Source organism: Ischnura elegans, chromosome 6 (assembly GCF_921293095.1).
Source record: "Ischnura elegans chromosome 6, ioIscEleg1.1, whole genome shotgun sequence".
NCBI classification, from domain to species: Eukaryota; Metazoa; Arthropoda; class Insecta; order Odonata; family Coenagrionidae; genus Ischnura; species Ischnura elegans.
Window position 1 is genome coordinate 58,212,822 of NC_060251.1, and position 23,575 is coordinate 58,236,396.

At 41.1% G+C, this 23,575-nt stretch overlaps 1 protein-coding gene across 2 annotated transcripts in view; it reads right to left on the reverse strand.

The window, feature by feature from the left end:
* Positions 1-15,393, reverse strand: part of LOC124160765 — a 29,457-nt gene extending 14,064 nt beyond the window's left edge. Inside the window, exons 1-3 of one of the 2 annotated variants that reach the window (XM_046536786.1) lie at positions 15,317-15,393; positions 7,284-7,400; positions 2,999-3,152 (exon numbers count right to left, since the gene is read on the reverse strand). In XM_046536786.1, coding sequence (XP_046392742.1) covers positions 2,999-3,152; positions 7,284-7,400; position 15,317 — 272 coding nt within the window. In that variant the 5' untranslated portion in view covers positions 15,318-15,393. Of the gene's footprint in view, positions 1-2,998; positions 3,153-7,283; positions 7,422-15,316 lie in introns of both variants that reach the window. The other variant, XM_046536785.1, reaches the window with a different exon arrangement.
* Positions 15,394-23,575: the final 8,182 nt, after the last annotated feature.

The following is a 23,575-nucleotide window of genomic DNA, read 5'->3' on the forward strand; positions in this document are numbered from 1 at the left end:
CCTTGAAACCTTACTTAAGTTTTTCTTCCCTGAAAATGAATTAGCGTCATTGCATTCTCTTCTAAAACAATTCCGTCCCGTCGACGTTAAAAACTAGCTGAGGGGGAAAGGATCCACTCTCAATCACAGATTGGAGTTCATCAGAAAATGTTGCGGCAACTCTGCCATAAGAACTTTCAAGTTCACCTGATATTGTAGCACTAAAACACCACCTCAAGGTTTAAAATTCTAGGACCAAGCACAGCTTTCACTTAATGTCACAGAGCAACCTCTTCCCTTACCTACTTTTGTAGATTCCACTAAAGCCACAGCTTTAAAAATACTGCCTGTGATAAGAGGAACGTCATTCAACCGTTTATTATAAATCCAGGTAATTAGAAGTCTTTCCATTTTTTCCAGCAATGAACTTCGTGTATGTGTTGACTACTTGGCTGAAGTTAGTGCGGCTGATGTCACCGACATTTTGACCTTGTCTTAGTTCGGAATAATAGTGCTGACTGTTGACATCGTGAGCTTGAACTTGGGTGCAATATCCCTTTGATGGTCTTCATTTTTTAAAGCAAGTGATCACTTTCAATTCTAATATCTATGTTTTTGTACTTTTCCTTGATTACTTCTTTACTACTCTATCCCATTTTTTACCATTGTCCACTTGATTTTTACTCCGTGTGGGTCTATCATAATCACCTTCTACTGCTGGACATCTGCCGCACTATATTCCTGAGATGCAGAGAGCCTCATGCTGCTGGGAAGGAATGAAGCCATTGTCCCATTTTGTTTGGAAGTCTCTCTCGGACCCTTTTACGTGTTGATGCTATTCATATGCAACTGGGCCTCCACTCCCCGATGACCTTGAAGGGTGGACCCTATACGTCATAGTCAATTCACCCGATAACTTACGACGGCAAAAATGACCTTTCAAACCGTATTGCTTAAAAAAAAAAACTCATTCCCACTAGCTCCAAACTTAATTAATGATCAAAATTAACCAATGTTATTCAGTTAAAGGGACGAGAAAAATTACTTCGGTGGGTCGGCTGTCCGGACACATGAAGATTAACATTTTTGCCCTTTGCACTGCAATGGATTTCGACAAATATATAAACAAAGAATAAAATACGAGGCAACAATACTATTAATATGCGTAAAATGAGTGTAATTTCGTACGTACTTAGTACAAGTTCACATTTTATCAAGAGAGTATTAAAGGCTAAGCAGCATTGGAATGTTTCCCTGAGGGACGCATCGATCTTTCATGTAATTATTTTAACGAAAATAATTATTTGATGAAAATTAGTATTCTTCTCAAAGTATCCAAGAAAATAATCAGGTAATTTTTAAATACTTTATTTTTGTTAATGACCACAGCCATTCAACGATAGCGAGTATACAATGTGAAACTATTTGCGAAATGAAATCCAAAATAATTTGAAAAATATCACTACAGTGTTAATGTGAATATATTGAACTTTATTTTTCAACTTTAAACTTTTCTTAAGCATGTGTAATTAAGTAAATGCCTCACTATATACTTTTTATACTTCACTGTAGGCAATTCTGCACGTGAGTAATGAAGTGGTAAAGAAAGGGTAAAGGTGACAAGGGTGAATTTGCCCCAAATTACCAAAATAATTTCTATCTTGTAACGGCAGTGCTAATTATTATTTATGAGTAGCACTTGTCCCGATCTCTACCCTTTCCTTTTTCTTCTGACTATTAAGTGTATTTGGTATAGATTTAGTTTATTTTGTGTATGCTTGTGAACAGCATTTTTTTTAATACCGCGCCAAAGTAAGTGAATCACGACCCGACAGAGCGCGCGAGTGAAACCACTGCCCTCCCCTCCCTTCCCCTCTCACGAGGCGCTTGGAGATGGAGCCACCATCATTGGAGAGAGACGGTTGAGAGAGACGGTCATTGATTGAGCCACCAGGCATGCAGAGAGAAAGCACCGGCAGAATCCCGAGACGACCACGACTCGCCTTGACTCGAGTGGGTCGAGCGTTTGAGCCACTGGACATCGGAGAGAGAGAAAGCACCTTGGCAACTCTCCAGTCAACGGCTTGGAAAATGCAACGAGGAACCGTCACGAGCTCATGAGAAGTCCGCTTGGCCTCGCCATCACCTGGGACTTCGTGTTCCCGAATAAGGTGCAGTAATAAACCGTGCCCTCACCACTTTCCCCGGTCGAAGCAGCGTCGAGAACGTTTTTCTCTCCTACCCCCCCTTTTTTCCCCATTTCAAGAAAGCGCTCGAACGATTAGTGAATCTTGAATTTCAAATGTGCAGCAGTGGACTTATAAACCCTGCGAGAAGATTTAAATGCAGTTCATTTCAAGTTTACTTTTGTTGTCAAGTTGATTTTTGGTTTCTTTGTATTTTGTATTTGATCCTTGACAATCCGGCCCTACTAACATTATTTCAAGTGCTACTCCCCATATTTTTGTATGTTAAATTTAATTATTGCGTTCTTTGTGAATAAATGCATTTCTTGTGTCCGCAACAACCCAGGAATACCTGTGGTCTCTTACCCACAACCTCCCCTTCCAATTATCCCGTACGTTACGCATTCCCAAAATGACTCGTTTTTTCACGTCCCCCCCGCTCTGAGGTGTTTCCTGCTCTATTTTATAACGGACGCAAAACCCGTTCATCACAATCTAAATTACCTTTTGAGCTGACTGGGTTTTGTAATTTACGGTGTAACCAGGTCATTTTCAGAGCGGGTCAATTTTTTGGGAAACCACTTTCTAGTGATATTCTGGGACAGAGACACTGCAATGGGGGTTTGTGATTGAAAAGACATTGAGCCTAAAATTTATCTGTACTTTCTCTGCATTATTTGAAATATTCACAGCATAAACACTGTAGACATATTACTAGGACTAACACAAATTTCTACTTCTACAGCATATTGGTATGCATCTCATATTAATGCTGCGCACTGCCAGTATTTTCAATTTTTTTAAATACATTCAACCTACAATATGTAACTTACGTTTCCGAGCAATACATCAGGAGATTCCATTCAAATATTGCCGAAACAGCATTTACTACAAATGCACGGGCTTTTTCTGTGGATGTGGAGTAAAAGTTGTATGCCCAAATCAGGGCTTGCTCCTTCTGAACATCATTTACATCCGTCCAAACACCTATAATAAAATGGAAAAAAGTAGAAGGCAAAGGCAAACTGTAAAATTGGCATCTTTATGAGTCTGCAATCAGAAGATAGGTTTGAAACATCTGTCCACTCTTATTTTCCTATCAACTGATGCTCTAACACTTGCCATATGTGAATTTGCATTCTCTCAAAGCACATATTGCACATACATTTGCCATCATTGAGGTCAATATGCTCTGAAAATTATATTATAAGTTATTCAAATTCCAAAGTGGAGGCAGTTCACAAGATGGATGCCACTCAGTGGTGCTGACTCCATGAGGCCTGATGGGGCCTGAGCCTCCTCAAAAATTCGTATTAAGTGTGAGAAAAAAATGTGTCAGGCTTGTCGATTTTCCCCGGAGTATCCAGATATCGAGATTCTAGTTATCAGGGGTCTAATGTTGATCATATGACTCTTCTTAAATGCTTAAAATCTCAAAACACACTACTTATAAAATTTCCCGGGGCAAGATCCCCGGTTTTGGGCCCCCCAATATTCTTTGTGAGGCGGCATCCTTGATGCCACTTGATGCTTGTATCATGCACTCATTCAAGCAAAATCAGAGCATGCTCCCTAATAAGCAGATATTATTACATAATTTTTTTTACTCATGTCATGTTGGTTAAGCAAGATATTTATTTTTAACAAACAATTTTTTTTGTGCAAAACAGTCTCTGATTATTTTCGGAGGTATATATAATATCATCCAGATACTTTCACTGATATCCGAGAACTTGAGGGAAAAAAAATTCAACTGGGATGGAATAGCCAATTTATAAAGTATAAATGATATCCCAAATTATTAATGAATACATTATCTTTCACCATGCGCAATATTGGAATTGCAGAGTTCAGGTGCAATGTGCAGAGCACAGATGCAAAAACAAATATTAACTCTTAGCATGGCTCAGTGGTACACCAGTTTAACGCACCATTAGTAGTGTAGTTAAACACTTACATGATGTCTTTCAGGCTATGCATAGACCCCTTTTCATGCCATTAAACAGCATGCCATTGTATGAAATTTACAGGGTCTGTTAAATAAGTATCGGGACTGGTTCGCTGTAGCCTCAACAATGCGGTGTTTGGGGGTCCGACTTGTTGGCTCGGTAGAGGGGTCCTTCACCACTCCGGTGCACTTTAGTTCAGTTGCCCCAGGGCATGTGTTGAGATAGCAGGTTGATTGTTGTGACTTTTGATTGTTTGTGGCGTCGTCGCTTCCCAGCATGGAGCCCACTGTCGAGCAATGCTACTCAGTGAAGTCTTGCATTTATCTCTGGAAATCAGCATCGGAGACCCTTGAACTCCTTAAACAGGCTTATGATGATGCCTTTAGCCGCACAAGTTTTTGAGTGGCACAAAATGTTTAAGGAAGGCCGGAACATCGTCGAAGACGAGCACCGCATTGAACTGCTCAAACCGATGCATGACAATGCGCCGCCCCACAGTGCAATTCTTATGCAGCAGCTGCTAGCAAAATTCAGCATGGTGACGTTGCCTCACCCCCCCTATAGCCCCGACATGGCTCCATCTGACTTATACTTGATTACGCAAATAAAAAGGGAGCTTAAGGATATTGGTCCGACTCCATCAAGGCGCTTTAAGCAGCGACGAAAAAGGCTCTGAACAGTATTCCGGAAACTGACTTCCAGGGGGCTTTTGACGAGTGGCAGACGTGCCAAACTATGTGTATCGATGCAGGAGGAGTGTATTATGAAGATAATTAAATAAATATTAAGATAGCTGCAATAAATTTTGATTTTTGGAAACAGTCGCAATACTTATTGAACAGACCCAGAATGTGAATTCTTTAAGATCAGTTTTTTTCATTTTGCTATCTTATTTGTCTTTTAATGCTTTTATTTTTCTTTATTGCCCCCATATTTTGCTTAATCATGCTGAATAATCCACCACTGATTTGTCAGCATGAATGCGAGAAGTAAAATCTGAATAGAGAGTGTCAAAAATAAAGCTACTTTAACCCTTTCACTGCCAGCCCATTTCAGGTGGGATGTGCGAAGACTGCCAAGGCTATTTTCTGGAATTTGAAACATTTCAGATTCTAAAATTTTTCAGCTATTTAATTTTATAAAATACAGGCGGTCCCAGACTTTCGTACACAATGCGTTCCCGAAAACTTGTACCAAAGTCGAATGTACGAAAGTCGAACCATTGACTTCCATACTAATTAGGGGTTACGATCCAAAAGAGCGGAATATACGTACTAAAACCTTTTTTTTCCACGGAATTCATTTCAATTGACTTAATTTTAATAATATGTTAATAAAACTCCTCAAATCATCTAATTTCTTTCGAAAATACGCAGAAAATGCAAATAATAGTTTAAAAACAAGAACTCCGTTGGCTATCGAGTGGAACTTCCTCTTGGCGTTTAAGTTGACATTCCACTTATTACGTCCACTATAAATAAAAAGACATATCAAGAAGCATAACAAAATGTAGTTGTTGAACCCGCACTCTGGATACCTTTTAATTTTTACACCAAAATTCGACATTTGGCAGGTGACATTCGTGATCGCGTATATTTCGCATATTTAAAAAAAAAGACAAATGACAAACGGAATTTGTGTGATATTTCGTGCAATATCGTTGCTGAAGGTGTACATGAATTCAACAGCACTCAAACGAAAAAACACATTTAGAAAGACGATCTTACTAGTTTTATTGAAAGCTATTTGATGATGTCTAGTCAACTTCTTTTGAAAAATATCTTCAATGAAGGCCTTCTTCTTCTCTTGATAAAGGAGCCTATAGCAGGCAGTCTCTCTCCCAAATAAATCACCTGATTAGAGTCAACTACCAACAATTCCCTTCATTATATACGTTCGTATCATGGTTCGAATTGTTCGCATATACTACCATTTGAAACAATTGAATGTTGGGATGCGCAATAAACATCGCGGGAATTTAAAAAAAAAAAAACAGACCAACGTCCGAAAGTCCGAATTTAGCGTGCGAATGTCAAGTAAAAGGTGTCAATTTTGAACGTACGAAAGTGCGAATTGTACGAAAGTCGAGTGTATGAAAGTCGAGGACCGCCTGTACATCTAGATTTTTTCCCAATACTTAAGATATATTTATATCTTATAACCATACATAGATTATGAGGGTTTACTAATACTACAGCTGTTGAAAAGACCACAATCATGAAAAAAAAATCAAATACGTCGGGCTGATAAATCGGCTCCTGGCAGTTTTCCCTCAACCAGCGAGGGCCGATATATCGGCCCAGTGGCAGTAAAAGGGTTAAGCATCAAGGGTGTATGCCACATAGTGGCGCAGAGAAATGAAAGAACACTCATGCTGTGCCTGTCAGTTCCGTTGTTCCCGACGGATGGTAAACATTGATAATTAATTTTTTAAACTGAAGTATAGAAGTAAAACATGAGGGCACTATGCAGCATTACCAGTAAACCGTAATTAATTATGGTCCATGAGGTTAACAAGTCATATGCTGATGTTACTAGGTCCATAAAAACTTTTTAAAAAACTATTGAGAATGGGAAACAAAATTATTTTCAAACAATGATAATGTAACATTTGATTCAAAAATTAAATTTATTAAAGAGAGATTATACTACTCCACAACAATTTCTTAAAATTATTAGTATTAACAACATTCCAAAATGAACTGACTGATTTATAGTATATGATTGCTCTGAGAGGAGCAGGAATGTGTAGTCCCACATATTTAAGAGGTTATTCATCATGAAAAATTTGATAAAACAAATTGCTTCTCTCCTCAGCATAATGTATGTAAATGAACTTAAAATCTTCAAACCTAATATAGAGAAAAAAAACTACCAACTCAAACACAGGGACAAAAATGCATTTCAGATTAATAAAAATTTCAGACTACCCTGTAAACAAAGAATTCACTATCTTCAACTGTGCATGTCCTAACATTATCATTCAAAACCGCAACATCGCAAAAATTATATGTGGTAAAGAAAAAAATCAATAGTAAAAAGATCAACAGAAATTGAAAATTACACAGAAATTAATTTCTATATTAAAAACAGTTGCTCATTGGCAACTATCAAGCATGGATTTCCCATGCAAAGCTGAAATTTTGATGAAAAAAAGTTTTGCATTTACCTTTTGGACGATATATCGGCAGTTTGGGAAGTTTTCCCATATTCATTTCTAGAGCAAGAATATGCTCATCAACAGCAATGGCTTGGTCCGCTCCAATATCTTCAGATCCCTCAGACACTGAGGAAAGGAAAGATCCCACTGGTATATTATTAGTCAGATAATATAAAAAAATGCAATTTATTCACAAAAATATAACTCAACAAGAAAATTGCTGCTTCAAACATACTTAATATTTCACAAGATATGACAGATTTAGGGAAGAGTACACTCGATCAAATTTTTGTTCCAACAGTCATCAAAATTAAATTTCAAAAGGTGGTGGCTGCAGCCAGTGGAAATCCCAAATGGCTGGAAGGACGACTCAGCAGTAGCCAAAGTGAGGAAATGGGGACTCGGTGGGCCACTGGTGGCCAGAAAACATACACATAAAAAGAGGTCATATTTCAGGGAGAAGAGAAAGTGAGTGCTGGGTGGGACCTTTTTTCCCTCAGGCAGCATTCATTCCTCGATCGTCTCCTACTTGACTGCTTATTTTCAGGTTCTCCAGCCGCGTCTGTCGTAAATGGTTGACAACAGTTTCGGAAGCCATCCTGCTTCCGTCTTCAGGTCGAAGGTGAGAAGTTTTTATTTTTTTCAGTCTTATATAGCACTGGCCGATCTCCTCCTGTGCGCTGATTGGTCAGAACTCTCTTCCAAACGTTGCTGATTGGGTAGCCGTTGTCCCTGTTGATATTTTGTGTTTTTTGGATTTCAATTGCTTCCCTGATTTGCCTTGGGTAGCTCTCTCTCTCTTGCCACTATCTTTGCTTTTTCGAATTCAATGTTATGGCCCGCCTCACTCCAAACATGCTCTGCAATGGCTGGCAAGTGCAGTTGTTTTTTATTGGTAGCTCTCACATGCTCCTTCATCCTTGTCGCCATTCCTCGGCATGTTTCGCCAACATATGATTTTCCGCAGGAGCATGGCACTGTGTACACGCCTTCGCATATTGCCTGCGGGATACGATCTTTTGGTCCACGTACAATGTTTTGTATCTTGGTCACGCAGTTGAACCTTGTGACCACGTCATATTTCCTTAGTATCCTAGCAATACATTCTGACACTCCTGATATGAATGGAATTGTAAGGCGTGCCGCAGGTTTGGTCAATTCCTCCTCTGTGGCCAGGGGTTCTTCAGATGGTGATGAGTGCATCTTCTTGACCTTAGCGGCCCTTTTGAGGACCATTTTCCAGTCGTAGCCGTTCCTGATAAGTGCTTTGGTCAGGTGCTTCTTCTCTGAATCTAATGATTCGGCGTCGGAAATGGTGAAGGCTCGGTAGAGTAGAGAGGTTACCACCGAGGCCTTCTGGGCGGGATGGTGGTGTGATGCTGCGTTCAGGTATCAGTCCGTGTGCGTTTCCTTTCTATGCACCGCATGTCCAAGACTGCCATCGTCTTTCCTCTTAATCATCACGTCCAAGAAGGGCAACTGCCTTCGCATTCCTTTTCCATTGTGAAGCAGATCCTTCGGTGTTGGTTGTTGAGATGTATCAAAAATTTGTCCAATTACTCTGCACCGTGTGGTCATATGATGAACATGTCATCAACATACCGAAGCCAAAGCTTTGGTTGCTTGTGGTAGGTATTCACGGCCTCCTCCTCAAACTTTTCCATAAAGAGGTTGGCCAACACAGGGGAATGTGTTTCATATGTAATAATATCCTTATTGAAAACCTATCCCCCCTCCTAATAGCCTTCCTGAACCTCAAGGAAAAACTAACAACCCATAATCCTTCCCCTCCCCCCACCCCTACGGACACCTCCGTCATTACCTTAGTCACCAACAACCTTCCGTTATACTCAGTGGCGCCGACTCCATGGGGCCTGAGGGGGCCCGAGCCCCCTCAAAAATTCGATATAGGTCTGAGGAAAAAATGTGTCAGGCTCGTTGATTTTCCCCGGAGTGTCCAGATAACGATATTAGAGTTATCAGGGCTCTAATGTTGATCATGTGACTCTTCTAAAATGCTTAATAAACTTAAAACTCACTACGTACTTATAAAATTTCCCGGGGCAAGATCCCGGTTTGGGCCCCCCCAATATTTTTTGTAAGTCGGCGTCCCTGGTTATACTTTGTATTAAGCCCGCCCCTCTTCAACTCTCACCACCCGCCCAATCACCTACTTCAGATTTCCAAACCACCCCTTCCACCTACCTTCTTCCTCCCGATTCCACATGATATATAAGGATGTTTGATTGCTTGTAACCTTTGTACCTGAGGATGACGCCGCTGCGTCAAAACTAGTAGTACCGCTTAAATAAATTGGTGGATTTAAACAAAGTTTTCTTCATTTTTACTCATTATTAATCAACATGTATACTGCTAAATCGAAAGCATACACTGAGATGAGGCAATACTCTATCATTACTGTCAGTGAGAAAATAAGCTTATTTTCTCACTGACAGTAATGATAGAGTGCACTAAGAGTAGGTTTCTAATAGGTAATAGAACTTCTTGATGAGAATACGCAGCTTACCTTCTTGAATGCATAGCTGTATTTAAATGTTGATGCAGGTTATCTGGCATCTATCATGTCCACAGTGGAACCTCGATCTATCGTTTTTCAGGGGGATGGACAAAAAACGATGAATGCGGGAAAACGATCGACGCGGTAATGTTTGGCTAGGTTGCGTATGTCCCAGGAAACGTAGGATTTTTGGCGCGTAATTATGATATTCATTTAAGGATTCAAACAAGACTTTTAGCCAATTACAGAAATACTAGTACTTTATCGAGACAATTAGGTCATATTGTTGATTCGAATAATATCTCTTTCAAATATCTTAAAGGATTACGCCACCTTGCTAAAAAATGTATGCTCTCCACTCGGCACTTACCCTGCTATTATATGGATTTCTCTCTTATGCAAAAATCTATGAAACGCAATTTCCAGTATACGTATTCACGAGAGCAACGTGCATGTCATGCCTAAAACAACCGCTTTCGCCGGCGCAGTGATAGGTTGTGAGGTGGATCATATCAGGGGTGGATACAGAAAACACTCAAGGGGGGGGCGCAAAAGATATATTGAGTTGCCTTTACTTTTTATCGCGATATCGCAATAAAAAATAATCAAGTCACAGGCAGAGTAAAATAAAATTTTAATTAATGTAATTATACACATATATAAGACAATGCCATCTTATTATATAAAAAAGTCACAATCGTGGTTCTGCCATGTTTGCCAATACGGCCGGACCCGCAAGGGAGGGGCGCGCGCCCCCCGCGCCCCCTCCCTTGCGGCTCCGGCGCCCCCATCTGTATCCGCCACTGGATCATATAGACCAAAAATAGTCAATTAATTGTAATGTTCCTGTCTAATAAATATATTTTTCATGTAATTTAGGCAATGTGCAAAGCGTGAACAATGTTGCGTTAATCGTCAGCGGTACACCCGCCTGAGCCTCGGCTTCATCCCACTTCTTGTTTTCACCAGGTAGCTCGCTCTACCCCACCCCTACCGTCATGTGCTAGCCGACAACCCACGGCGTTCTCCAATATTCACGCGCTTATATCCAGGATGCTTTTCTTCATATTCAATTATTTTCAGTCCATTTTTTGAAGTATTCACTTTTTTCTTCGGAAGGGCGATGGTCCGAGACGGATAAAAATAAAACTATTAAAAATGAAACCTGACTTTACTAAACCCACACGGAAAACACTCGCTAGTTTGAAGTCAAACCACCCTGGAAAGTACGGAACCACTTGTGCGAGGTGAAGGTCGGAACTGATGCTATTGCGTACGTCATACGCAGAACATACTGCCGAGGTTGAAGCATAAACATATGATTGCGCCATGAAATTTCTTGTCCTAAAGTGAATGCAACTTACACATTCTTTTCTAATTAGCGTAGCGCCAGATGAGTAGATGAATTCGGATTGTTAGTAAGGAGAATCAAAATATCCTGAGAAGATATCCCTTCCTCAGTAACTCTGACAAGTGAGACTCATTGTATAACTCGTAAATTGATAACTGATAGTAACGTGATATCTTGTTTCCGGAAAAATGCCACATTAACTGCCGAGAAGCTCAGCTACGAGGATATAGTTTCGCTAGAAATCATCAATGTATTTTTCCAACTATTTCCTTGTTTTAAATGTCTCAATAACGTTAGAAATACGCGGTGTTTGGTCTCATTCTTTTTAGAATTACGTGCACTTTACAAATATTTCATTCTAATAAAATATTAATGCCAATTTCCGAAATTCATCGTAAGACACCTCTTGGGCTAATAGGTGATTCATGCAGCAGTTGGCCTCCAGAAACTGGTAACTTTGAATCAGGTAGGCTGAAAACGGTCAGTGAGTGAGAAAAAGGGGGGAACGAAATACGTTTCTATTGTACTCCTGTAACTCGATATTTTTTCGAAGCTAAGGCCTTCGTAATACGATCCCTGCGCGGGCTGAGACCTTTTTTTTTACTTGGGAGAAGAGGAAAGCTTCAGAGGGAGGAGGCGAGTTCTGAGTGGAGGGGGATAGAGGATCTTGGGAAATGCACTAATGTAACTATCCCACGGTACTCAGCTACTCCCTATAGTAATTCAATCTCCTGAGGGTGTCTGTCAATATTAGCCACAAACAACACGTTGTAAACACTTCGTCTCATTTTCGTCAAACGATGGATGCGGGAAAATTGTACGACGGGACCGCGATCTTCAAACGATGGATGCGGGAAAACGATACTTCGGAGAACGATGGATGCGGGAAAAAAATTACATTGCCTATATGAAACTTTATTTGGGACCAGGAACGGCGAACGATGACTGCGGGACAACGATCAATGCGGGAACGATAGATCGGAGTTCCACTTGGCTTTACATATATAAAGACAAAATAAATACCTGCTGAAAAACATTATTTTCACTTTTACTTTATTATTCACATAAATTCAAACGAGGTGAGCGTAGTCTATTGAGAGCTATTGCCATAAATCGAAAGCCTATTTGCCTATTTGACGTAGAAATGCTTCCTTAAGTAAAATTCCAATGGCAAAATCATATTTCGAAGCATACGGCATGTGCCCTAATTTTTGGTGGGAACCAAAATTCGAGTTACAAATCAGATAATTTTTGTAAATGGTTCATTCTGGGTCCATGAGAAATGCAAATTATTTCATTCGTCCTTTTTCGAATACAAGTCCATCCCAAGCTATCACTGAAATTGAAACGGCTAGACAAAATAACAGACTTCCGCCATTAAAATATCGGTCATCATGCCGTCATATACTACGGACCAATTACTACACTTCGAATATTCGTGTATAGAGAAATGCGTAGACTAAAGAGTCTGCGCGTGCCCGACCATGAAACATGATTAACATCGTATTTGATCAGTAAACCGTAGTATTATTATCAGGATTGAGATATTTTTCAGGTTTCATGGCGAAATTCACGGCTTTTTCCAGGTTTTTTTTTGCGGTAGACGAAATTCACGGCTTATTCACGGCTTTAAGGTTTTCACGGTTGAGTGGGAACCCTGAAATCTCACGTGGGGGAAAGGAATGTTCATAGCAAGTATCTCGTAATTTTTTACGCAAGAACCAGGGTAAAATGAGATTCTAAACCACGATCTTAGTACTCTTATACACTAACCTCAAATAAAATAATTGAACACTACGTTATCTTTCATATATGCAGGGCAATCATGCATAGATAACCGCATTTACATTGAAAATGCGCATTTTGAACGAACTCACGTGAGGTTAGAGGGAGGGTCTCGACTCGAGCCGAATCTTACCTTATCTCACTACGGGACAGAGGGATTGGCAGTAATATCATTAGGGGGAGCGGGGATACAAAAGTAGGGGGGATTAATTTTTGAAAAACAGGGTACCACGTAGAAGATTTCATGCTAATTTTTGTATTTATCATAACCGAAAAACCTTCATTTGTCAAAATAATCGTTTGTAAATTCATTATGGTTCGACAATTTGTTTCCATTTACCAGGGGTGACGGCTTACAAAAAATATTAGGGGGGGCAAACTGGGGACCTTGCCCGGTAAATTTTAGAGTTAGTGAATTTTACATTTTTTAAGCATTTTAGAAGTCATATGATCAACATTAGAACCCTGTTGACTCAAATCTCGATATCTGGACACTCCGAGGAAAATCGACAAGCCTGACACATTTCTTCCTCACATCTGTAACGAATCTTTGGGGGGGGGGGGGCTCGGGCCCCCTCAGGCCCCATGGAGTCGGCGCCACTTCCTTTTACTAAGGGAAGCAATTGTTTTTATACTTCGGGTGGCGGGGGTCCGGACCTCCCACCTCCCTTCGCCACTGCTAAGGGGGGAGAGGGAGGTTCAAAAATCGCCTCACGTAATTTAAGTACGCCCCTTCAGCATGTTATCCAAAATTGGGAACAACAACTTCGTAAAATTAACAGTGACGCTCGTAATACTATAATGTGGCAACGAAACTTATGAAATGGTATCAACTAATAACATTTCCTATCTACCTATTTCAGTTTACCTGTATCCCGAGGTTGCTTTAAGTTTTCCATCAAAATTACGAGGCCTTATAGAGTTTTCTCCAAAATACTGATGAAGAGCGAAATAATAGCAGATATAATTCGTGCATTTGCGGCGAATTCGAAAAATCCTTAAGGGTCAACAAAGAAGCAGGATACGGGCAACAAAACTACTTCAAATATGTAAAGTGAGAAGGATTATTGACAAAATGAACGGAAACATGGTCCACATACTTAGACTATTGTATTCGCTCCGTTAAATAACATTGAAAAATATTAAAGTTCAACCACAATTTTATCGTGTAAATGTTTATAATTCCGCTACAGAAAATCGAGGAGGCTTAAAAATACGGAGACTACAATCAGATATCCCATGCGGTTAAAGTCATATTGAATAGACAAATGTAGGCGACGGATAAAAAAAAATATGTGCGGCGATCAGTTAGGTTTCAGATAATCAGAGTCGACCCGTGATGCTATGTCAGTAATGAGAATCCTTGGCCCTAATATAAAATAAGATGTGCATGCCTTCTTTGTGATATTAGAATATATGCACTTAAGTTGAGAGGACTGGTTGGATTTCCATATTCAAGGGGTTGGGCTTTCTGTGAATTGCAGAGGGAGCTCCCAAGTTACCGGCCGGGTGCTTCGGGTAGCAAATAATCGTGTTGCCCAGTACGACCTACTGTTTGCTAAGGGAAACATATCTACTGACATGCAGGGTGCTTGCTTAGCAGACGGGCAAGGGCTTACAAAGATTGATATTCCACCGCACGCAATTACAATAGTATAATGTCACTTGAGATTATGGCGGGGTGTTTGTCAGCAGGCTTTGACTGCCGAGAAGTTTCTCATTTACCACCCTCCGACATCGAAATTCCAAAATGTGGTCCGCTGAATGTAAACACGCATTCAACCGCAGTTACTCGCACGTTGACAAAACAATTGCATAATTCAGCACATTTTCAACATTTTCCTTCAATTTGTCTCCACTTAATTTTATACATCTAGAATCTGGACAGAACTAAAAGAGATCACCTTACGCTCTGACCCCATTCGAATGTAGAATTCGCCATTTAAGACCATCACTTAAGTAATTCAAAATCAACAATTTAGATGATATAATTTAATCAGGCAATAATTAACGAAAGGACTGGTGTCCAATATGAATTAAAATCCTTCAATTCACGAAGGTTCAAATGCAAAGCGAAGACTCATGCAAAGAGAGGAAATAGAAGGCTCAACGGCCTGCAGCAAATGCAATGCGGTAGCAATCATCTACCCCATTAATGAACCCAATATGAAATGTTACGCATGTACAGCCACAAACCCCGCCAAAAAAATGGAATCGAACGATACAGGAGCACATGGAATGAAATTTCAAAGCAAAAAAATGGAAACTTCGGAGCAATCGGTATTGGTTAGTTCCTTCCATCAACGTATGCTAAATTTAACAGAACCCCTTAGGCTCCAATTAGGTTATCGATCATGAATGCCAATAAAACAAAGACACACAACTTACTCTTAGTAGAGGTTCCAATCGCCAGATATCCCTCAATTGCAGAAACCCAGAGTGTAAATTACGGAACACGGAGGAACTGGAACAAAAATGTCAGATGTGTATGAACCGTATGAAAATAATTATTTTCTTAGAGCTAAATCGTGCGCGAAACAAGATAAGTTTCGAATGATCGCAGGCTTTCCCGGCTTATTATACGGTGGAAGGTCACTCGGGATTCCCATCGGGTCAGATTCTCCATCACGGCCGACGTTTCGATTAACAAGTCGTATAAATACAGGTAAAAATTAACACAAGGGCTGAATACAGTAAAAATTAAAAGTTTCATTCATGAAGGGCCTTCACTGATGCAATGAGATGAAGATTGAAGACTCGTTCATCGAAACGTCGGCCCTGATGGAGAACCTGACCCGGTGAAAGTCCCGAGAACCTTCCATAAATTTAAGTTTCATAAACCAAAAATTCACACCAACATACCAAATGAAAATACGGCAATGACACCAAATGACACCACAGGCAGGTACGCCCACTGAGACCTTCCAGAGAACAACTCAGACCACCGACCGCCACCGACTCAGACCTACTTCCAGCGCTTTCCCATAAGAAACTGCATCTTGTAAATATCTTGTCGCTGCCTGCTGGGAGCATATGAAGACCTATCAGAGTGCAGTAGGGGGAGAAATTGGAGAGATGATGGCAGAGTGGACCAATCGGAGCCTCTCCACGACTCCGCCTTTCCCGCCTTTCTTCCTTTACCCCACTCCTATCTTCCTCATCCCCCAGGGCCAAGAGACCCCATCCCCAATGTATTTCCAAGGGTGACCCCAACGCGGATAACATTGGAGATGGGGCGAGTCGTTCATTTTGCTGATTCAATCATTTTGATTCAAGTCACTTGAATGGTTCAATCATAGAAGAATCATGATTCTTCTCTCGTGTGGGATTCACCGTTCCCCTTAGCGATTCTCATTCTCGATCGTCATGGGCCCGGTATATACATATTAACGATATTAATTCATTGTCAGTGGCGCAACTAGGAATATGCTTGGGGGATGAGATGACCTGGGGTGACGACGGGGGGATGAAGAGGGGGGGGGGAGGAAAGAGAAGGAGTCAATGGTAATTTTTTAATCGCATGTCTGGAAATACATTTTACATCAGTTTGGGATTTAACTCTAAGCAGATGCAGCTATTATATGTCAAAAGTAGAAAATATCTTTAAATATTTTTTTTAATTTCTCTGTAGCTTTATGGTGGAGAAGATATTCCCTCATCCCCCCATAGATACGCCACTGTAATTGACTGGTTTATTAAAAACGCTAGATTTTGATTTTAAAAAAATCGTTTCTATATTCTACGCGGTGCATTCAATTACATGCAAATAAGATGCGATGGATGCACTTTTAAAATTTATAGGTTATTTTTAATTGAGGTATTGATAGTTATTTAATGCATAGATTTTGTTACAACACCTGTGATGCACATTCACGCTGCTAACAGTTACAATTTTGAGTTTTTATATTAAATCTTATTTATCTATATGATTATGTCCCCTCATTTATCAAAAAACATTTCTCGTTGGGAGTTTCTATTTTTGAGATTCGAAGGATTCGGTGGTCACCACAATACAGGTTCTATCCTTCATGATCATCACAATCGACGATACACATATTGAAAATCGTATAACCGTTACTTCTAAATCAGGAACTGATACACGATATCACAATAGTGGCATTCCATTTCTCGATCAATTCCTGAGCGTTTTCCAAATTTCACACCAATCAAAACCTTCAAATTCCCTCATATGTCCCGGCACTTATTTCTGTGACCGTTCTCGAGAAAATCCGAAGTGCTCGCCGATTTTTTCCAAGGTACCACAAATATAAAGGAAGGATGTCCCGCGGTGGCGTAACTATGGGGGGATTAGAGGGATAGATTCCCCCCAGACCCTCAGGGAAAATTATTATAACTGCCAAAATGATGTAAAATGCATATTTAGGCATGTTAATTTTCAAAATTCTTCCTGACCTCCCTGTTTCCTGGAGGGCTAGCCCAGGCTAGTCCCCACTAACCCCTCTCATCCTCCCCCAAAGCATTACGCCACTGGAACTACGCATGCATAATTTTCATCCGATAAAAATATAACGTGTTTGGATTCCTGATGACTTTTTATGCGCAATTAATACAAACAGGGGCGCAGCTAGGAATTAAGGCTAGGGGGGTTTCAGGCGCAACTTATACTGGGGAGATTGCATACCCGCTAGGGCAAGCAGGAGGTGCGGAGGCCCTCCGCCGGAAAAAAATTAAGATGAACGGTTCAAAATGGTGATTTTAACGGCCTTCTGAGGGATATTATATTAATCCTCACACTATGCTATAAGCAATATTAATCCAATTAAGAAAAATAGATTTAACTTAAAAATTTCTATGTGCTCTGGGGGGGTTTTATCCCCCAAAACCCGCCCCTCGCTGCGCGACAGAATACAAACTATATATATTAGCTACCAGGGATGCCGACTTACAAAAAATATTGGGGGGCCCAAACCAGGGATTTTGCCCCGGGAAATTTTATAAGTAGTGAGTTTTAAGTTTTTTAAGCATTTTAGAAAAGTCATATGATCAACATTAGAGCCCTGATGACTCGAATCTCGATATCCGGACACTCTGGGGAAAATCGACAAGCCTGACACATTTTTTCCTAACACTCATAACGAATTTTTGAGGGGGCTCGGGCCCCCTCAGGCCCCATGGAGTCGGCGCCACTGTTAGCTACCAAATATGCTGCTTGGGTTGTAGTGCTTTACGGTGCAGAAACTTCGGCGTCGACGAAAGAGGGACAAGAAAAGAATGAAGGCATCCGAGATGTGAGTATGAAAAAGAATGAAAAAGGTGAGATGGACGGTAGGGCGGATCGCAAAAATCGATTTTTTTCAAATCTATCTGGTCCAATGAAAAAAAGTTGTGGGACCGATCAAAAATAAGGCCTGAAAAATTTGAGACCTCTACGTGAACCCCTGACCCTCGCTCAAATGCAATGGGGGGGGGGGGGGAGAAGGATCAAAATTCGAAAAATATAATATTTTATGGTCATTTCCTATAGATTTGCCCAGTTATTATTCTCCTAGAAAAATTTCGTGCATTTTGACGTATCTGCCGCCGTTTAGCCACAAAATGCCTAATTTGAGTCCGCGCCTGCGAAGAAAATATTCCAGCGCCCACGCAGCGTCGCGGATACGGATAAGAGCAGCAAGCCGATCCCGTCCCCTCCCCGCTCGCTTCTAACCCTCCCACGCCTCGAATACAGCAGAATTCATCCCGCGTGTGCTGCTAGGAGGGCGTTCATATTTGATAATATAAATCAGAAGATGGTAGAAGGTAAAAAACGATGCGTAGTGAGACGACTTGTCCCTTATTTGGCGCCTCGTCGGCGTTAAACAAATCGATGTTACCAACTTTTAGAGAAGTGATGAAATATTTTTAAATCCGCGAACGCAGGAAAGGAGCCTGCGGTCTATGAAGACGCCTCTCGAGTGGCTATGAAGGTGTGCGAAATATGGTGACGCGCTTCTCTTCCATTATGAATGTGACTAAATGGATTTAGCGGTAATACCACAGGAAGTACTAAAACTTACGGAAAATCAGAATAGGTCAAAAGTAGAACGCCCTCCTAGCAGCACACGCGGGATGAATTTTGCTGTATTCGAGGCGTGGGAGGGGGAGAAGCGAGCGGGGAGGGGACGGGATCGGCTTGCTGCTCTTATCCGTATCCGCGACGCTGCGTGGGCGCTGGAATATTTTCTTCGCGGGCGCGGACTCAAATTAGGCATTTTGTGGCTAAACGGTGGCAGATACGTCAAAATGCACGAAATGTTTTCCAAGGAGAATAGTAACTGGTCAAAATCTATAGGAAATGACCATAAAATATTAAATTTTTCGAATTTTTATCCTCCCCCTCCCCCCCCATTGCATTTGAGCGAGCGTCAGGGGTTCACGTAGAGGTCTCAAATTTTTCAGGCCTTATTTTTGATCGGTCCCACAACTTTTTTTCAGTGGGCCAAATAGATTTGAAAAAAAATCGATTTTTGCGATCCGCCCTAATGGACGGAGAGGAAAAGAAATGAAGAAGTGCTATCCTCAGAGGAGAGATTTGAGGTAATGAGGGAGGGGAAGGATAAAAGCGATGATATGGATAAAATGAAAGGGCCTAATGCAAGTGGGCGTTACTGACCCACCAACGGCGCTTACGTCGCGACGCGTCGCATTTTCCGTTGTTTTTTTCTAAAGGCCGTTTTACACGGTACACGGAATTGCGCAATCTGACGTACGTGCGAAGGCGCAATCAAAATTGCGTCGTGTAAGCGGTGAATGCAGCTTTACCCTGCGCAATTCCGCGGCATCAACTTGCACATTTCTAAACGCCGTTTTACACGGGGCACGGAATTGCGCAGGTTAGAGCTGCATTAATTTCTAAAATGGCGTGGAATTGCGCGAATGCATGATCGAAATTAGAACAGTGGCTATTTTGCCGTCTCGCATCCACGCATTCTCGCATGTGTTCTAGCAGTTCACCGCTTTACACAACGCAATTTTGATTGCGCCTTCGCACGTACGTCAGATTGCGCAATTCCGTGTACCGTGTAAAACGGCCTTAAACATCAAAGACATAATTGTATCGACTACCTTCACCATGAATGCGGGTGGTTCGCGTGCTCGCAGTGAGCATTCGTGGTTACAAACTAGCTGAAGAGCCTCACCAGGGGTGCCGACTTACAAAAAATATTGGGGGGCCCATACCGGGGACCTTGCCCGGTTAAATGGTATAAGTAGTGAATTTTAAGTGTTTTAAGCATTTTAGAAGAGTCATATGATCAACATTAGAACCCTGATCACTCGAATCTCGATATCTGGACACTCCGGGGAAAATCGACAAGCCTGACACATTTTTTCCTCACATCTGTAACGAATTTTTGGGGGGTTCGGGCCCCCTCAGGCCCCATGAAGTCGGCGCCACTGTGCCTCACCCTGAGTCAGATTGCGCGAAGCATTCGCAGCGAGCAGCCTCGCACCGTGGATACCGGCCTTTAATATTTAAGTTGTAAGTTAAAGTTGGGAGGGGCGCAGGCGGGGTGGTTCGTAAAATATTCAATGTAATCCAACATTATCAGGGTACCATTAATAATAATGAAATATAATCCCTTTTTCATTTCAGAAGGGCAAGTAAATTATGTTTCCCCAAGACCACCATAAATGGTTGACTCATAATCATAATGTCGCGCAGATGCTCGCACAATTTTGCTTAAAAAAACACTGAACAATACTAATGTACGAGCATTCCCCAGAAAGAAAAGGACTACACTGCCTCCGACGCATTGTGTTCTAAAAGACTGCTAATTAACTCAATCGCTACTTCTTTCAGTGAAAAATTATATTTATCTTAAAAGCAAATTAAGGCAATCCGATTGCTCATCTGAAAAATGCAAAATTTATCTTCTCTCATGCAACAATTGCCTAACCGGTAGTTTTTTCCAGGTAAAAAATTAAAAAAAAAAACTTTTTATTTTCTGTTTGCAGGATGGGAATAAGTGGGGGTATTCAAAATGTAGGCATCACTTGTATTCCGAATAAACTTAAACTTGGGGAGTAACTGCTGTTTTCATTTGTAAAGATTAAAAATTACTGAAAATACTTCGCCGCCGACACGGGTGAACGCGAGCATGGTGACCGTGACGCAGACGAAAATATTGGCGTCTGTATTTAGATATTTTTCACTAGACGATGTGGAGGAAAAAATATTGGAGTATAATGCTCGAAATGCGCCGAAAATTTTATTTGTACAATATGTGCTTTTTACGTTTACCAAACGACTCAAATTTTCCTCTCTCTTCCTCGCGCGATGGGTTACATGCCGAAAATCCTCGAATTCGTCTCCGCTTTCTGCGATGGTGGAATTGTTGTGCCGGCCTCGGTGGCGCCGGGGTAAAGTCCCCGACTGTTAACCTAGAGGTCGCGGGTTCGAATCCCGCCTGGGTAGTTTGACCGCCATCCAGGGCATGGATGTATGTGATTGTCAAACAAGTTAATTGTAAGAGAGGACTATCTAGTCCTAAATTCGCTTGTGAAATAAAGACGACATTATTATTATTATTGTTTGGTTGTGGGGGGGGGGGGGGGGTGGAGGGTTCACCTACCTTTGAAATCGTGCGTGGGGCTTTTGGCGAGGGTAAAATAGTTAAACTGCACCATCTTCACAACCCGATCAAGTCAAATTGATCCCTAGTGGTCAAGGAACACGGTCGACTTGGGAGAATAACGGAGACGGCTGCGCCGACTATGTGGACCGACTTTTGAAAGCGACTGTACATGATCTTTTGTTTTTTTCCAGCTGGAACCTGGACCAAGTTTGTGACTGAGAATGTCTGCGCTGGATGCATACGAAGCACTTCGTGTGGAGGCAAAGATAACCGCGAGGTTCATTAAGATACCGCCGTCAAAGGATTGATTGTGTTTTGTTTCCCCTTGGGTCTCCATGTCGTCCATGATATCCCAGGATGAGGGAGTGAGGCAAGATACGCAACAATGTGCCTACACAATAACTTTTTTCACGTCAGCCGAAGTTGTTTCAGTTGGAACCCCGGCCAAGTTCGTGACTATGAAACGTCTACGAGGGATACATAAGAAGCGCTTTGTGGGGAAGCAAAGATAAGCGCGATGTTTCATGAGATAACCGTCTATCATTGGCAATGATGGACCAAGGCGAGAGAAACTCCTCCAGCCGTTGATTCCTCAGCACGTTTTGTCCCCCCATGAGGCTCAAAGCCCTCTCGTCCAGTAGCAAAGAAGCATTATGATAGCAGAGACTAGCATTATGACTCCCGTGCCGCAGGGAGACACCACTGCACACACTGTCACTATTATTGCTAGCCTATTTTGGATAGAATATTAGCAAATTGTGAATATGTTCATCGGTTCTAACGAATATTTGTTAGTGGCTTTGTACCAGTGGCTTAACTAGGAAAATGCTTTGGGAGGGACCCCCCCCCCAGGCAACTGAGTACCCTGTCCGGAAAAGTTTTGTAAAATGACATGCCTGGAGATATATTTTACATCATTTTGGTATTATTTTACATCATATTAATTAATGATCTTTAACTTTTAGCAGATACTGTTATTATTTGTCAAAACTAGACAATTTTTTTTCTGAGGCTTTAAGGGGGATCAATCTCCCCCTTACTCCCCCCATAATTACGCCAATGATTTGTACAATCATATATAAATTAAATATTAAACTTGATCAATTTTATGATTTTTTTAAACGCATTTCTTGGCAACGCATGAACCGATCAGGATTATTCGCGAGACAAATTTGATGTTATCCTTTATGAGTAATCCAAGGCCGCAGCAAGAAGAAAATCGGGATGGTTCACCTGTAAAGGTACATTTTGCGGGGGGATATCCACCCAAGAACCTGTCACCACGGACTAGGACACAGCCGACGGGGAAGAATTAAATAGCCAGTAGAAACCGCTACGCTATGCCTATGAAATTGTGGTGGAACTCAATAGGCAGGATGACAAATGATCTGTTCCAGCAGCAGGACTTAGGGAGTACCACATTATTTATGTATGTACACTTCTACTGTATCCCACGTTCCACACCGGGGGGCGGTCTAGGGTAATATGGGGCCCTCGGTTGGGGCTAATGATGGGGCTCTCCTTACCGGGAGATTCGGGGGTCCTCTCTAGGAAAATTTAAGGAAATTGTATGCCCGAAAATGAACTTCGATTTCATCATAAAAAAATGAAAATAGAAAATTTCACACCTGATAAATTTAAAAAATATACTTTGGTTCTGCTATTTAGCGAATTTTTTCCTTGATAATGCACTGAAATTTATTTTTAAAAACCCTAAAATAGCCGTTTCGAATTACGCATTTGGAAAAAAGTATCAGGTTCTCTTTTATTGTCTGACCAGAGGTGTCATGGCAAAATTAGCAATGTTGGAACGCACTTTCATTAATTATTTTTACAAGTGAAATATTACTGCGTTTTTTATTACAAGTTGCGTGTGCATATTTAAAACTAAATTTTTGATTTGGTTACGAATTGTATATAGAAGAAATTTTGAGGCACCAAAATTGATTAAAGTGTTTCTCGACTTAACGTCTTTTCTTGGCATGGTGCCGGAACGCCGTTCCGGCAACATGACACCGCTGCTTCTTACACTTTCATTTTAATTAGTTATTATATAATCTTTTTACACTGA